Below are 18,045 nucleotides of genomic sequence, written 5' to 3'. Positions count from 1 at the left end.
ACTGTCAAAGTTACACAAAGACAAACTAAAATTACCTTTCAATTTTTATTGAAATTCAGGTTTAGAATTTAACAATTTAATACAATATTGATTTAACATTTTCTAACTAATATTTGCACCTGCTTTACATGATTCCTGGATATAACTTTCAAGAATTGATACTTTCTAATTGTCTGTGGAATACTAATGACATACTTGTTAAAATCTTAGATATTTCTCTAATTGTTCTCATATCAATGTCAAAAGTTAAAAAAGTTCAAATGTTGAAAATTTAAGATATTTGTATTCTGGCTACTGTAATATGGAAAAAAATTGAATTAATATTAGCTGCTTAAAACTCTCAAGAACATTTAGTGTAGTAACAGCATTTTAGTTTTTAACATAACCATATGAACTTCTCATTAAAATGTTCAAGCACTTCCTACTGAAGCATGTTCAGTTATAAAATTTCTTTTAATCTATACTGAATTAAAAATAACGGTGGCACTTTAGATCAGACATTTACTCTATTGCATATTTCCATACCTAAAGTACAGCCTGATCAATAGCAAGTTATCTGGAAAGAACACAACGCAGTTTTTTTCAAGGAGTCAGTCGTTTGGGGTCACGAGGGAACATTGAGGTCTGACGCACATTATGCAACCCCAAAAACAGCATGGTCACCCGTTCCAACCCTAAGGGAAAAAAAGTAATCATTAGTTCTTTTCTAAAAACCTCTCAGAGTCTTACTTACTTAGAACTACTAATATAATAATACTGTTCAACAAAATACTTTTTCTTGCTAGGAAAAAAAGTTTGTTATTTTGAGCTTATCTAAAATTGAATGTTTTGATTCAGAAATAGAGATGCTGCTCTATGTGGGAAGGACTAAATGAGATACTCAATATGGAGTCTTAAATGTTAACTATAAAAATCTATAAACTATCTGGGCATGGTGGTGCATGTTTGTAATCACAGTATTTGGGAGGCTGAGACAAGATCACAGGTTTGAGGCCAGCCTCAGTAAGTAGTGTGACTCATCAACTTAGTAAGACCTTGTTTCAAAATAAAAATAAAATAAGGCCGGGCATGGGGGTGCATGCTTGTAATCCCCGCGCTTGGGAGGCTGAGACAGGAGGATCGCGCAGGTTCGAAGCCAGCGTCAGCTACTTAGTGAGGCTCTCAGCAACTTAGTGAGATCCTGTTTCCAAATAAAATATAAATGGGCCTGGGAGTATAGCCCGGAGGTAGAAAGTCTTTGGGTTCCACCCCCAGTACCACCAAAAAAAAAAAAAAAAAAAAAAAAAAGGGCTGAGGGTATAGCTCAGAGATAGAATGCCCCTGGATTTAATCCCCAGTTCCACATACATACATACATACATACACACACACACATACACACACACAAAAAAAAAAACAACTATAAATAAACAAAATCTATGATTTAAATAAGAAAAACTCTGGCCAAGTATGGTAGAGTACACCTGTACTTTAGAGGCTGAGACAAGAGGATTGTAGGTACAAGGCCAGCCTCAAAAATTTAATGAGGCCTTCTGCAACTGAGTGAGATCTATTTCAAACTAAAAAAATTGGGATGAGGGTATAGCTCAGAGGTAGAATGAACCTGGGTTCAATTCCTAGTAAACACACACACACACACACGCACGCACGCACGCATGCCTGGCAACAACATACAAATCTACTAATACAAAGTTGGTTAGCAAAATTATGGTGTAACAAGCTTGGTGTGGTGGCCCACGCTTGTAATTCCAGTATGTAGGAGGCTGAGACGGGAGGATAATGGTTCAAAGATAGCCTCAGCTACTACTTAGTGAGGTCCTTTGCAATTTAGTGAGATCCTGGTTTCAAAATAAACAATAAAAAATAGGAGCTGGTGGTGCATGCTTGTAATCTCAGCATTGGGGAGGCTGAGTCAGAAGGATCACAGTTGGAAGACAGCCTCGGCTACTACTTAGTGAGGAGGCCCTTTGCAACTCAGTGAGACCGTGTTTCAAAATAAAGAATAAAAAAGAGGGTTGGGAGTGAAGCTTGGAGGTAACATGCCCCTGGGTTCCATCCCCAGGACCACCAAAAAAAAAAAAAAAAAAAAAAAAAAAAGGCTGGGGCAGCTCTGAGGTAGAATGCCCCTGGGTTCTATCCCCAGTACCCACTAAAAAAGGTATGTCCAATGCACCTCAGTTTATAGACAGACTTACAGAAAAAAAAAAAAAAAAAAAAAAAGCTACTTGGGAGGTTGAAAAAGGAGGATTACAGGTTCAAGAACAGCCTCAGCAAGTAATGAGGCTCTCATTATCCTAGTAAGACCCTGTTTCAATATAAAAAAATAGGGCTAGGGATGTAGCTCAGAAGTAGTATGCTCCTGTGTTTAATTACCAGTACAAGAAAAGAAGTTGTGTAGTCATTCTCATTATCCATCTCTGTAACTCTTTTAAGACTTCATAAAACAAAACTTACCTTTTTTTTTGTTGAACTGGAGACTGAACCCAGGATATTCTACCTCTAAGCCACACCCCAGACCTACTTTATTTGCAGAAAGCTTTACTAAGTTGCTGAGGCTGGCTGCAAACTTGCCAGCCTCCTATCTCAGCCTCCCTAGTACTGGAATTACAAGTACGTGCTATGCCAGGCTAAAATTTATGAGCTTTACTAGGGAGATAGGCAGACAGAGACATACATACATATGTACAATTTTAGGTGGTAATGGGGATTGAACCCAGGGAACTCTGCCTCTGAGCCATACGTCTTTGTTCTTTTTTGTTTTGAAACAGGATCTCACTAAGTTGTTGAGTCTCACTAAGTTTCTGAGGCTGGTCTCAAACCTTCAATCCTCCTGTCTCAGCTTCCCAAGCACTAGGATTACAGGCATGTATCACCATGCCCAGCTTACTGGTGATTTTTGTGTGTGTGTGGTAATGGGATGGAACCCAGGGGCATTCTACCTCTGAGCTATGCCCCAGCCCTATTTTTTATTCTTTATTTTGAAACAGGGTCTCACGAGTCACAAACGGCCTAAAGTAGTAGCTGAGGCTGTCTGTGAACTGTGATCCTCCTGTCTCAGCCTCCCAAATGCTGGGATTACAATCATGCGCCACCACACCCAGCCTTCTTTTATTCTTTATTTTGAAACAGGGTCTCACTGAATCACAAAGGGCCTCGCCAAGTAGCTGAGGCTGTCCGTGAACTACGATCTTCCTATCTCAGCTTCCTAAATGCTGGGATTACAAGCATGTGCCACCATGCCTGGCTTTTGAGCATTTAAAATTCACTTTCTCAGCAATTTTCAAGTATGCGCTATTATTATAACTGTAGTCATAATGCTGTGCTGTTTTGTTTCTAACTAAAATTCTGTTTCCTTTGACCAACATCTCTCATTCTGCTTTCCCCATTTCCAAACTTTGGTACCAACCATTTTTCTCTGCTTCTGAGTACAACTTTTTTTCTTGGTACTGGGGAATAAGCCCAGGGGTATTCTACCTTTGAGCTACATCCCAGCTCTATTTTATTTTTAATTGTGAAACAGGGTCTTGCTAAATCCCAGTTTTGGTAAGCTGTTTCAGGAGTGCACACAGCTGGCATACTTAACATCTTTTTCATGTGCCTTGTGGCTTTTGTATATCTTCTTTGGAACAATGTCTATTCAATTTCTTTGCCCATTTTCAAACTGAGTTTTTATTAATTGTTGGGTTTTTGTGTTCTTTATATGTTAAGAATATTTCATCTCTTATCAGGTACATATGTGCAAATATTCGCTCCCGTTCTGTGGGTTGTGCCTTTTTACTCTATTGATAATGGCCTTTCTTCCCCTCTTTCTGTAGTGTTGGAGATCAAAATCCAGGGCTAGGAGCTTGCTAGGCAAGTACTCTACCACTGCGACACCCTTAGTTTTACAATACTTTGGAAATCAAATTTTCACTCAGTCATAATTCGCTTTAACTCAAATTTGTATTACACATAGCACTTAGAGAGTTATTTGTAAGCAATAACAGAGCATTACCAATGCCTCCACCAGCATGAGGAGGGGCTCCAAAGCGGAAGGAGTCAATGTAAGCCTTAATTTTCTCCAAATCTACAAAAACAAACACAACATAATTTGTCATAAAAAGTTACAAATCAATAGTGTTCAATGAGGATTAAAAAGATTTTGGGAAGTGTTTAAAATCTTTACAAAGTATTATTTTCAGAATAAACATATCCTAAATATATTTTAAATTGTTTACCAATTCCATGATGTAAAGCTCTCTCTGTTAGCAGTTGAGGATCATGTATTCTTTGGGCTCCTGATAATATTTCTTCTCCTCTCATGAACATATCATAAGAGTTGGATTGTTTCTGTAGTAAAAATAGCAAACACCACTGATCAAGTGCCGTTTCAAATTATAAGTGTGTGAGCAAAAGAAAAATCCATGTTGCATGAAAAACAAGTCCATATTTTCCTACAACTAATGATGCAACTTTCTTCAATGAAAATAATTTGCTTTTTAAAGGAGAACTACTGTGGGTTGAATAATTTCTTTCTTGCCTATATCAGATTGTCCTCTCCTCTCACACACCCCCAAAACAAATAAAAAAACACATCTAAAATTAAGTAGTGCTGATTTTTATTTCAGCTTATTACCTAAAATGTTATAAAGTGTGGAAGAATTTTTGGAACTCAAATTATCAACAGGTATCTATTCTTTTAATTAAGAAATTTATTTTTACTTTTTTTTTCTACCTTCGAGTTATACCCGCAGCCCTTTTTATTTTGAAACAGGGTCTCCCTAAGATGCAGAGGCTGATTTCGAACCTATGATTCTCTTGTCTCATCCTCCCAAGTACTGGGATTAAAGGTGTGGATAACCAAGTTTCAGCTTCTTTCTACTTTTCAAGCTGGGGGTGGTGGTGCACGCTTGTAATCCCAGTACTGGGAGGCTGAGACAGGAGGATTGCACAGGTTCAAAGCCAGCCTCAGCTACTTAGTGAGGCTCAGCAACTTAGTGAGACCCGGTTTCCAAATAAAATATAAAATAGGTCTGGGAGTATAGCCTGGAGGTAGAAGGCCCCTGGATTTCATCCCCAGCAAACCCCCCCCCCCCACGGTAAACTCACAATCAATTTATCAATGCTTTATCTATTTCCTATCAGGTATTTGATAATATCAGTTTTAACTTATTTCTACTGTCTTTCCATAAAATAATGGTTCTCAAAGTGTGATTCTTAGATCAGTAGTTTCAGTATTACCTGGGACTTGTTAGATGTGCAAATTATCAGGCCTTTTCTCAGACCAACTAATCAGAAATACTGAGTCTGGGGCTTGGCAATGTGTGTTTTAAAAAGCCCTCCAGGTGAGGAGGGCATGCTTGTAATCTCAGGGCTTGGGAGGCTGAGACAGGAAGATTACACAGGTTTGAAACCAGCCTCAGCTACTTAGTGAGGCTCTCAGCAACTTACTGAGACTCTGTTTCCAAAAAAGTATAAAATAGGTCTGGAAGTATAGCCTGAGGTAGAAAAGCCTCTGGGTTCACCCTTAGTAACACACATACACAAAACACACACACACACACACACACACACACACACACACACACGCCTGAGGTAGAAAAGCCTTTGGGTTCCACCCCTAGTGCCTGCCTGCCTGCCTGCCTGCCTGCCTGCCTGCCTGCCTGCCTGCCTGCCTGTCTCTCTCTCTCTCTCTCTCTCTCTCTCTCTCTCTCTCTCTCTCTCTCTCTCTCACACACACACACACACACACACACACACACACACACAACTGAGTTACTAAGGCTGGTTTTGAACTTGCAATTTTCCTGTCTCAGCCTGCCAAGCACTGGGCCTGGCTTACAATTTATTTACTGAAACTGAAAATTATTAATAAAGATCATTACTCTTATTACAAACTTGACATAGTGGCAATAAACTTTCCTTTTCTCCCCAATCAGTTTATTTAAAATCAAATGACTTAAAAATTAAAAAAAGAAACATCGAATTACTCACAGGATTCCTTGGGTCCGGCATGGTATAAAAAGGTCTTACAGCCAATGGATATTTATCAAGAATGTAAAAATCTGTATCATACTATAAAAAGAATAACAGCATTTAAATTATTTTTAAAAGAGGCTTTTTGTTAATTAACTTTTAAAAATATTGTTATATTACATTTATTTACATAGTTTAAAGCTGAATACTCCAATTAACAAGTGTGTCAAAATACTGCTACTCCTTATCTTCTTCTGAGGCACAATATTAATAGTAACTACTCCCATTAACTTAACTATATTTGATAAAAATTAACTCTGAAGTCATCTGTTATGCATGCTTGTAATCCCCGCGCTTGGGAGGCGGAGACAGGAGGATCACACAGGTTTGAAGCCAGTGGCGCTGGCTTAAGAGACCCTGCTTCCAAATAAAAATATAAAAATAGGTCTGGGAGTGTAGCCCAGAGGTGGGTTTCCAGGAACCCCAGTAACACACACATACACACACAAACACACACACACACACACACACACACACACACACACACACAAAAGCCATCAAATTAGAAAATGTAATTTCACCAAAATATCAGTATTACAGAAATTAATCTGTGAATTTTATCATTTATATTTAGTAATATTCTGTCATCAGATTAGACTTCCAGATAACATTTTAATATATAAATGTTTGATTTTAAGAATTACTGTAAGCCGGGTGTGGTGGTGCACGCTTGTAATCCCAGCATTTGGGAGGCTGAGACCAGAAGATTGTGGTTTGTGGAAAGCCTCAGCTACTTAGTGACCCTTTGCAACTCAGTGAGACTCTGTTTCAAAATAAAGAATAAAGAATAGGGCTAAGGGTGTAGCTCAGGAGTAGAATGCTCCTGGGTTCCATCCCCAGTATCACAAAAAGAGAGAGAAAAAGATAACATTAACATGAAACTAGCCGGGCGTGGTGGCGCATGCTTGTAATCCCGGTGCTTGGGAGGCGGAAACAGGAGGATCCCGCAGGTTCGAAGCCAGCCCCGCGCTGGCTTAGGAGACCCTGTTTCCAAATAAAAATGTAAAAAGAGGTCTGGGAGTGTAGCCCGGAGGTAGAAGGGCTTCCAGGAACCCCAGTACCACAAAAAAAAACAAAAACAAAACAAAAAAAAAAACAAGAAACTATGACACAGAATACTCTGTGACCAAGATTTAAAAAGGAATGAATTACATCTCAACTGTTTTTTTTTCTTCCCCCCAGTATTGGGGATTGAATCCAGGGACATTCTACCTCTGAGCTATACAACCAGCCCTATTTTTTATTCTTTATTTTGAAGCAGGGTCCCATTGAGTTGCAAAGGCCTCACTAAGTAGCGGGGGCTGGCCATGAACCACGATCCTCCTGTTTCAGCCTCCCAAATGCTGGAATACAAGTGTGTGCCACCATGCCTGGCTCATCTCAACCGTTTTTTTTTTTTTTTTTTTTAATTGGTGGTACTGGGGGTGGAACCCAGGGGCTTTCTACCTCCAGCCTATACTTCCAGATCTATTTTATATTTTATTTGGAAACAGGGTCTCACTAAGTTGCTGAGAGCCTCACTAAGCTGAGGTTCGCTTCGAACCTGTGCAATACTCCTGTCTCAGACTCCCAAGCGTGGGGATTACAAGAGTGTGCCACCATGCCCGGCATCTCAACTTTTTGGACTTTAAACATTTTTGCTAAAAATGGGGAGCAGAGAGAATGTCAAAGAGCTGACAAACTATAATAGGGTCTGTTGAAAAAACATTTCAAGGTATACATTCACTATTGTATGGTTTCAGAGATATCTGAGTTCTCTAGTCAGTTTTTACCGTTTTAAGTGCAACCATCAGGAGGAGCTCAAGGACTTTTAAATTTCTTTACATCATTGTCTTAATTCTTTGAGAAAACCCCTATTAAAGTTTAGCTTCTATTCTCTTTGGTGTTTTTTTAGGAAATGAGATAATAAGCAGAAAGGATGCCCATTTATCTTCAAGTTTCATTAAGAGTGTAGGGATACTGAGGAAAGACCTTTTAAAAATAATTGCAAGTAATTTTGAGGTCTTTTTAAACTAATCTGACACAGTTCTCACTTTTAGAGAAACCTCAATATAACTTAGTACAAATGTCAAATAATAAGCTTATCAAACTGCGCAGAGCCTATTTTTCATTTTCTGAAAGCATACCACTGTAGGAAGAGTTCTAGAATCTTCTGCAATTGTTCTCTTATATCAGGATATATTTCAGATATAGAAAACAAAATTCAGCCATGTACAAGAGAGTCATACCTTTTCCTTTACCAAACGACCCAACAATTTTTCATTTGGTGTACTGAAAAAAAAACAACAACATGAGACTGGAATATTAAACAACCTACCAAGTTCTAAGTTAATAAGGTACTTCTCCATTGAAGTACTTAAAGGATAAAAGATTTAGCTAAAACACATAGTTGTCTATCAAGTTTCTTTTTCAAAAGGCATGTACTATAGAAAATCACCTATGAATGTGATTTAGAAAGTTTTAAGTTAGTAAGGTACTTTTTTTTCTTGGTGGTACTGGGGATATATTCCAGGGGGCCTTCTACCTCCAGTCTATACCCCCAGACCTATTTTTATATTTTATTTGGAAACAGGGTCTAAATAAGTTGCTAAGAGCCTCACTAAGCTGAGGAGGCTGGCTTTGAACCTGCATGATTCCTCCTGTCTCAGCCCCCCAAGTACTGGGATATAAGTGTGTGCCACCATGCCCAGCTAGTAAGGTACTTTTTCATTTTGGGTACTTAAAGAATAAAATATTTGGTCAAGCTCAGCGTGGTGGCACATGCTTGTAATCCTAGCATTCGGGAGGCTGAGACCAAAGGATTGTGGTTTGCGGACAGCCTCAGCTACTTAGTGAGGCCCTTTGCAACTCAGTGAGACCCGGTTTCAAAATAAAGAATAAAAAATAGGGCAGGGGGTGTAGCTTGGAGGTTGAATGCCTCTGGGTTCCATCCCCAGACAAGCAAAAAAAAAAAAAAAAAAAAAAAAAAAAAGGTCAAAACACACACTGAAGCTGGTGTGGTGGAGCATGTTTGTAATCCAGTAGTTGAGACGCTGAGACAGGAGGCTCACAGGTTCAAAGCCAGGCTCAGTTACTTAGTGAGACCTTGTTTCCAAATAAGAAAATCCAGCAGGGAGTATAGTTTGGAAGTAGAATGCTTCTGGGTTCAAACCCTAGTACCACAAAAACAAACACATAATTGTCTCTCTAGCTTCCTTTTCAAAAGACATGTACTACAGAAAATCACCTATGAATGTGATTTAGAAAAAAGTAGTTGCTACTCCAACATTTAATTAAGATAAACAGAATTCAGCAATTCATTGATTCAGAAATTCCATGGATGGAATTTGCAATGCCAGTACTTGTGAGGCTGAGACAGGAGGATCGCAGGTTTGAGACCAGCCTCAGCAACTTAGTAAGGCCCTCTGCAACTTATTGAGACCCTCTTTCCAAATAAGTAAAATAAGTAAACAAAATAGGGTTGGGGGTATAGCTCAGAGGTAGAGTGCCCCCTGGGTTCAATCTGTAGGACCAAACAAAACCAAAAAAAAAAAAAAAAAAAAAAAAAAAAGAAGGAAAGAAAAAAGGCATGCCATTAAAATGGCCTGATTTCCCTTTTTGTGGTACTGGGAATTGAACCCAGTTGAGTTCTGCCTCTGAGATAACTCCCAGACCTATTTTAATTTTTATTCTGAAACAGGATCTAGCTAAGTTGCCGAGGCTATCCTCAAATCTGCAATCCTCCTGTTTCAGCCTTCCAAGCACCGTGATTATAGATGTGTGCCACCAATTCTGGTGATCTGTCCCCTTTCATTTTGTGGTACTGGGAATTGAACCCAGGCCCTCATACAAACTAGAAAAGTACTCTACCATTGAGCTATATCTGCAGCTCTGATCTCCACTTTTTATTCTTTACTGAAGGTTCATCAAATAAAAAGCAATATATCCAGGTTATTAAAACATACTAGTGTTTATATAGGTAAGTAAAATTTCTTTCTTTCTTTTTTTTTTGGTACTAGGGATAAACTCCAGGGGCTTTTCTACCTGTGGGCAACACTCCCAGACCTATTTTATATTTTATTTAGAAACAGTGTCTCACTAAGTTGCTGAGAGCTTCACTAAGTAGCTGAGGCTGGCTTCGAAACTGCACAATCTTCCTGTCTCAGCCTCCCAAGTGGGTAAGTAAAATTCCTATAGTCAAGAGATAGCTTCTATCTTACTTCAGGACAGTTTTGAAAATACTGCCCAACTAAAAATAATTATAAAATTACCTAGGCGTGGTGGTGCACGCTTGTTATCTCAGTACTTGGGAGTAGGATCACAAGTTTGTAGCCAACCTAAGCAACTTAGGGAGGTTCTCAACACACACACACACACACACACACACACACACACACACACACGCACGCACGTTTGCTTAAAATGCCATCAGCAATAAAGGGGATGTTGAAAACCATATGTATTATGATTATTATTATTTTTTTATGAAGTTCTTTCTTTCTTTTTCTTGTTCTGGAGACTAAACCCAGAGGCATTCTACCCCCTCCCCTTTTTTTTTTGCGGGTCTGGGGATGGAACCCAGGGGCATCTGACCTCCGAGCTACACCCCCTGCCCTATTTTTTATTCTTTATTTTTTATTTTTATGTATTTATTGTGCTACTGTGGTTCCTGGAAACCCTTCTACCTCTGGGCTACACTCTCAGACCTATTTTATTTTATTTATTTATTTGGAAATGGGGTCTCTTAAGTCAGCAACGCTGGCTTAAACCTGTGCGATCCTCTTGTCTCCGCCTCCCAAGCGCGGGGATTACAAGCAAGCACTGCCACGTCTGGCTTATTCTTTATTTTTGAAACAGAGTCTCACTGAGTTGCAGAGGGCCTCACTAAGTAGCTGAGGTTGTCTGCAAACTGCGATCCTCCGGTCTCATCCTCCCAAATTCTGGGATTACAAGCATGTGCCACCACACCTGGCAGCATTCTACCTTTTTAAACTTTATTTTGAAACAGGGTCTCACTAAGTTGTAGAGGGCTTCACTAAGTAGCTGAGGCTGACCTTGAACCTGCAATCCTCCTGTCTTAGACTCCCAAGTACCAAGATTACAAGTGTGAGCCACCATGCCTGGCTGTGATATTTTTTTGGACAACAAAAACACAAAAACAAAACCCCAACCCTAAAACACAACAACAATTATTTCCTTTCCCTTCCACATATATATGTGAACTGCTGTGAGGGCTTGACAGTAATTTTTGATCTTTATTCAACTACATAATTTGTTTCAAAATTATAATTTGCATGATCTGTATTTAGAAACTTTTGGAGATGTTAATATTTTCATGCCCTAATTCTGTATGGGAGTGGATTAGACTGGTCTCTATCCTAACCCCAATGATTTGGAAAGAGAAGTAGTGTTTTGATAAAATCACAGGCAAAACTTTCTATGCTTTTTACAGGGTTACAAATATGAGAGGAGAAAGTGAAATTTATAAACAATTACTGAAGCTTGGGCAAATTATTTAAACAAAATATTTTTGTTTCAGCTCATACATTACATAAAACTGTATCATATTACATACCAAAGTTAATAAAACTTATGTTAGGTGAAAAAAGTGATTTATTAGTATATTCATTTTCTTATACCTTAAGCCTATTTACTATTATTTTAAAAAGCATGCAGACAAACCTCAGATCTTCTTCATCTCCCATTTCAACACCAGCTTCTTTAAGCATAGCCAATGCTTCACAGTACTCTAGTCTTAAAGTTGGCTCCAAAAATTTGAATGGCTCAGATGGGTATTGCTTATTCACTGTTTGAATTTCAGTCTGAAACCTGTATGCAAAGATTTAGTTAACAAAAAGTGTATGTTTTTCCCCCACAAGAGGTCACTGTGGTAATATACAAAACTCACTTGAATCCGTCTGAACCAGGTAAAAGCACTTAGTTACATAATAAAATTTATTCACTTAAAAATTTAATACCAAGTTCTGGGAAGATGGCGACGGAGAAAAGCAGGGCTTACGAACCCCGCTAACAACCAATCTCTATTACCACAAAATCAGCGCCTTTCATAGCCAGAAAACACCATCAGCAGAGAAACAAAAAAATGTAATTTCAAGGGACAGAGAAAAAGAGGGCTGAAAAAACGAGACACTAGAAACCAGACCGCAGTGCTGCAGCCGGAGCCACGGCACAAAGCGGTGGGCGCCATTTTCCCTTCCAGCACCAGGCCTCAGAGAGGAGGGGAACTCATAACGAAGCTCAGAACCAGAGAGGAGATACGCCGGCCTCACGCCCAAGGACGCAGCAGCAGCACCTTACTGCCGGCGGCAGCGGCGAACTCACCGGACGGCACCAGACCAACGCACTCAACAGCCCACTAGGCTCCAGAGAGGAGCGGCAGGCAGCAGCCGAGGTGAGCCACTGCGGATCAGCTGGGAGGAATTCAGCAAATTTCTCGGCACAGGGAGCATCTAAAGCTCCCAGAGGCTGGGCTCAGCACACCCTGCAGGGACTCAGAGCAGAGCTCATAAACAGAAAAGAAATACACCAGCCTCACAGCCGAGGGCGTGGCAGCGGTGCCATATTGCCAGCAGTGAATTCAATGAGCCCACGACAGCTCCATCTGCGCACTCAACAACAGTGAGTCAAATTGTGGCCCCTAGAGGAGAAATCCCAGTACTGTACTCCAAGGGACTTGACCCAGTGGGGGAGTGGCGGTGGCAAAGATATCACACCATAGGAGAACGCACAACTTGGCACCCCCCATGGTCTAAAGCAGCCTCGATTGACTCCCAGGGTCTGAGACTCTGCGATACAACCCAGTAAAGGAGTAGTGGTGACTGAGATACCACAGACTCGAGATCCAGAGCACCTTAAGTGAAGTCGTAGTGACCAAGGGAAGAACCCAGAGAAGGCACAAACTTCTGTAATCATGGAAAAGAGGAATAAAAATGGAGCAATGAATGCTCACAACCCCACAACATCAGAACCCAATAAAACAGAAATTCAGAGATTTCTAGAAGATCAAATCAGGAAAATAACTGTAGAAATAATAGAGGTGTTTCGAAAAGAATTCAGAGAGGGCCAAAGAGAGTTAAAGATGCAATTAATAAAGTAAAGGCCTCAATTCAAAGTACAAACAACCGATTAGACCACATGGAGAATAGAATCTCGCTCCTAGAAAAGGATCATTCAAAAAATGAACGCATAGTTCCTAATTTAGAAAAAAAAAATATCTGACATCAGGAATCTGACATTGAAGAAATATGGGCCCATTTTGAGAGGTAACCTAAGAATAATTGGAATAGAGGAGGGAAAAGAAGGTGAAACCAAAGGATCAACAATCTTTTCAAAGAAGTAATAGCAGAAAATTTTCCAAACATAGAGCAAGAGGTCAATACACAGGTCCAGGAAACTTAGAGAACTCCCTTAAGAGAGGATCAGAGAAGAGGATCCCCACGCCACATAATTGTCAAAATGACCAATGTGGAAGCCAAGCAGAGAATCTTAAAGGCAACAAAAACAAAGGGCCAAGTGACATTCAGAGGCAATCCAATTAGAATCACTCCAGACTTCCCAAACCAAGTCATGAGAGCCAGAAGGGCTTGGAGTAACATATTCCAAACTCTGAAAGAAAACAACTTCCAGCCAAAAATTTCCTACCCAGCAAAACTTTCTATCAAATTAGATGGGGAAATAAGAAGCTTCCATGACAAACAGAAACTGAAGGAATTTATGTCTTCAAAACCAGCGCTAGAGAAAATACTCAAGGAGATTAACTACAAAGAAGAAATAGGTAACACACACCAGAACCAGAGAAACAAGATTTTCCATCCAACAGACAATTAAGATTGGTTATCTGTGGAGATTCATTATTTGTTAGTCTTTTACCTATCGCTAAATTGTATTGTTTGCTTTTATTGTTGCTAATTTTTAGGATTTCTAGTTGGAATATTAATATACCTTCAGATATAGCATTTGGAAATATTTTATCCCATTCTATCAGTAACTTTTAACTCTGTTTACAATGTCTTTGGATATACAATATTTTTTTATTTTTTAGGGAGTTTATTTACCCTTTTGTTGCCTGTGCCATTGAAATCATATCCAAGAAATCACTGCCAATTTCAATGTTGTGAGGTTTTATGACCCAGATTTTCTCCTAAAAGTTTATAGTCTTAAGATTTATATTTAGGTCTTTTATCTATTTTGAGTTAATATTTGTATATGGTGTTAGGTAAGGGTCCAATTTTATTCTTTTTCATGTAATTATTATTTTTCAACAATATTTAGTTAAAAGATTAGTATTTCCTCCACCAAATATTCGTGGAAACCTTGTCAAAAATAACTTGACAATATATGGAAGAATTTATCTCTAGGCTTTTATTTAAATCCAATGGTTTATATATCTGCCTTTAGAATAGTACTACACTGTTTCAATTATTGTAGCTTTATATGGTTTGAAATCAGAAAATATACATTTTCTAGCTTTGTTCTTCGAGATTGTTTTGGGTATCTAGAGTCCATATTCCATATCAGGATAGATTTTTTCTGAAAAATAAATAAATAAACGTATGATAGTTTCACCTAAAAAAAAAAAAGAAAAAAATATTCTCTGGTAAGAAAGAAAGCAAAAAGAAATATTGAAATGTTATCTTTAAGTCATCAAAAGCTTGGTATCAGACAAATGAAACTGTTATGTGAGATTATCATCGTTAATATTGGATAAGTTGCTATAATACTAGATGTCAACCACTAAGCCAAGCATGGGAAGGAGGAATGGGGAGGGAACGGGGTGGGGATCGGGTAGGGGCTAACTGGGCGATGTGTGCATGTATGTCTACAAAAGTATTTTCTTTATACCATTATGATGTATGAATACATTGCACCAATAAAAAATAAATAAAAAAAAACTGCTAACAAAAAAAATTTAATACCATTTTTAGTCTCATGTTCTTATAATTAGAGTAGAATTAAAGGATAAAGGATAAAAAGTTTCCTTGTAACTTGTGTTAGGTAATGTTAGAAACATAAAACACTTGTTTTATGAAGCATTAAAAAACTAGCTTTCTAACCCTTTAGCAACACTTATGATTCTCAAGGAAGACCAAATTAATGGTCTTGTTCCCATTATACTGTTGTAAATTAATTTAGGGGAGTGCCAATTTCTTTCCTATTTTGATAATCCCTATGGAATAACGCCTACCTATATATAGAAGGTCCAAATGTTAACTGAATTGAACTGAATTTTTGCTGTAGAAGATGATATTTATTTTTGTTTGAGTTTTTTTTTTTTTTTTTTTTTTGTGGTACTGGGGTGGTACCCAGGGGCTTTTCTACCTCCGGGATATACTCCCAGACCTATTTTTTATACTTTATTTGGAAACAGAGTCTCACTAAGTTGCTGAGAGCCTCACTAAGTAGCTGAGGCTGGCTTCAAACCTGTGCGATCCTCCTGTCTCAGCCTCCCATGTGCTGGGATTACAAACATGCGCCACCACGCCTGGCTTAAGAGTATACTTTTTACTAAAGCACTTATGGATGAAAAGACAGTGGAGTTTTGCTTAAAACTTAAAAAAAAAAAAAAAAAAAAACACATTAAAAAAATAGGTCTAGGGATGTAGCCCAGAGATAGAAGGCCCCTTGGTTCAATCTCTAGTACTACAAAACACAAAACAAAACAAAAAAAAAACCCCACTCCTGACATGGGCTTAATTTACATGCAGACAGATTCAGTAAGAATTACAATTGGTAGACTGAAGGAATATTTTACCTCTGAGGTGATAAGTAATACTATTTACATTTAGTAGCTCAAAAAACTATAGACATAGAGACAACAAATTTGTATAGGGTTACACAAATGAGTAGCAGAGCTGGTATCTGAACTCAGTTTATCTGAATGTAGCTGATCTTTAGTTTTTTTTTTAATTTATTATTTGCAGTACTGGGAACCCAGGGGCATTCAACCTCCGAGCTACACCCCCTGCCCTATTTTTTTTTTTAATTCTTTATTTTGAAACTGGGTCTCACTGTGTTGCAAAGGAACTCACTAAGTAGCCGAGGCTGTCCACAAACTGTGATCCTTCCGTCTCAGCCTACCAAGTGCTGGGATTACAAGCATGTGCTACCACACCTGGCTTGAACCTTAGCTTTTAACTATTACATACTACCTCTCAAATAATAAACTGCTATAGAAGCAACACATGTTCCATCTTTTCAGACATTCAGGATGTCAGTATATATATATATATAGTAAATATATTGAGCTGTTCACAATCTGGTGGACTTTATCACCAAACTAAAGTTAACTCATTAAGGTCCCAATTGACTTAGATCTAAAAGTATCATTAATATTGCTTTTGGGGTGGAAGACTGAAGAATTGAACCCAGGGGTGTTCTATCACTGAGCTATATCCCTAGCCACTTTATATATATTTTTAGTTAACAGGATCTAAGTTACTACATGCTGGCCTCAAATCTGTGATCCTTCTATCTTAGTCTCCCAACTACTGGGATTACAGGCATGTATCACTATGTCTGGCCCATATGCATTATTTTGTTTTTGCGGTAATGGGAATAGAACCCAGCAGCATTCTACTTCTGAGTGGTATCCCAAACCTATTTTTTATTCTTTATTTTGAAACAGGGTCTCACTGAGTTGCAAAGGGCCTCATGAAGTAGCTGAGGCTGTCCTTGAACCGCAACCCTCTTGTCTCAGCCTCCCAAATGCTGGGATTACAAGCATGCTCCACCATGTCCAGCCAAATATGATTATTTAAAAAGAACCTAGCAGGGCCTGGTGGCGCACACTCTTAATCCCAGCATTTGGGAGGCCGAGACGGGAGGATCGCAATTCCCAGACAGCCTCAGCTACTTAGTAAGACCCTGTTTCAAAATAAAGAATAAAAAAATAGGGCAGGGGATGTAGTTTGGAGGTCGAATGCCCCTGGGTTCCATCCCCAGAAAAAAAAAAAAAAAAAAAAAAAAAAGGGCTGTGGGTGTAGCTTGGAGGTAGAATACCCCTGGATTCTATCCCCAGTGCTGCAAAACAACAAAAACACCCCAAATCCCAAACTGAGTTGACATTAAGGCCATTTAGGGCTATTGTTTATTATAATACATATTTTTATATATATCTCATATATATATGTGTGTGTGTGTGTGTGTGTGTGTGTGTGTGTGTATAAATGGTGTTGTTATTATTATTTTGGTACTAGGGATTGAACTCAAATGCATTCTACTTCCAAACTATACCCCTAGCCCTGAGTTTTAAATTATTTTGAAACAATATCATGCTAGTTTGATGAGTCTCACTATTTGCTGAGGCTGCCCTTAAACCTGTGATCCTCTTATCTCAGCCTCCCAAGTACTGAGATTACAAGTGCATGCCACCACGCTTGGTTAAATATTTTACCTTTCTTGAAGTCCTTTGAATATCTGTACGAAGGTGTCAGCAATATTTTCCAAAACTTCATGGTAATGATAGTTAAAAGCCATTTCAATGTCCAAACCAACAAATTCAGTTAGATGTCTGTGGGTATTGGAGTCTTCAGCTCTAAAAACTGTGAAGTTAATAAAAAAGAAAAGAGCAAATATTGTTTTAAATTTTCGATTAAGTTTTGTTTGGCTTTTTTTTTTTTTGCAGGTCAGGGGATGGAACCCAGGGCATTCAACCTCTGAGCTACACCCGCTGCCCTATTTTTTTATTCTTTATTTTGAAACAGGATCTCACTGAGTTGCAGAGGGCCTCACTAAGTAGCTGAGGCTGTGAACTGTGATTCTCCTATCTCAGCCTCCTGAATGTTGGGATTACAAGCGTGCACTACCATGCCTGGCTAAGTTGGGGTTTAAACACAAAATTCAACTTAGTAGTGCTTAAGTGGTACTACTTCCATACATTATTATAGGACTAGAAGGACCTTTGATAAACCATCTGCCAGCATTCTCTTGGGCAGCAAGTTCATTATAAACTCTTACAGTCACAGAGTAAAGGCTGTACCATATGTATAAATAAACGAGGCTCATGAGAACCACAAGGGAATTCATGATCCT

General features: G+C 38.7%; 1 protein-coding gene across 1 annotated transcript in view; it reads right to left on the bottom strand.

Moving 5' to 3' along the window:
* Positions 1–484: 484 nt before the first annotated feature.
* The window catches only part of DARS1 (aspartyl-tRNA synthetase 1), a gene marked incomplete at its 5' end in the record, with an annotated part of 67,632 nt that continues 50,071 nt past the window's right edge, over positions 485–18,045 (bottom strand). The window contains 7 exons of the mRNA XM_080689910.1: positions 485–674; positions 3,995–4,066; positions 4,218–4,329; positions 5,974–6,054; positions 8,244–8,286; positions 11,677–11,823; positions 17,408–17,555. Coding sequence (XP_080546036.1) covers positions 583–674; positions 3,995–4,066; positions 4,218–4,329; positions 5,974–6,054; positions 8,244–8,286; positions 11,677–11,823; positions 17,408–17,555 — 695 coding nt within the window. The 3' untranslated portion in view covers positions 485–582. The remainder of the gene's footprint in view (positions 675–3,994; positions 4,067–4,217; positions 4,330–5,973; positions 6,055–8,243; positions 8,287–11,676; positions 11,824–17,407; positions 17,556–18,045) is intronic.

The sequence above is a fragment of the Muscardinus avellanarius genome (genome assembly GCF_963383645.1).
Source record: "Muscardinus avellanarius genome assembly, chromosome: 2".
NCBI lineage: Eukaryota > Metazoa > Chordata > Mammalia > Rodentia > Gliridae > Muscardinus > Muscardinus avellanarius.
Note: the sequence above shows the minus strand (reverse complement) of the source record. Positions and strands in the feature narration are given on the sequence as shown.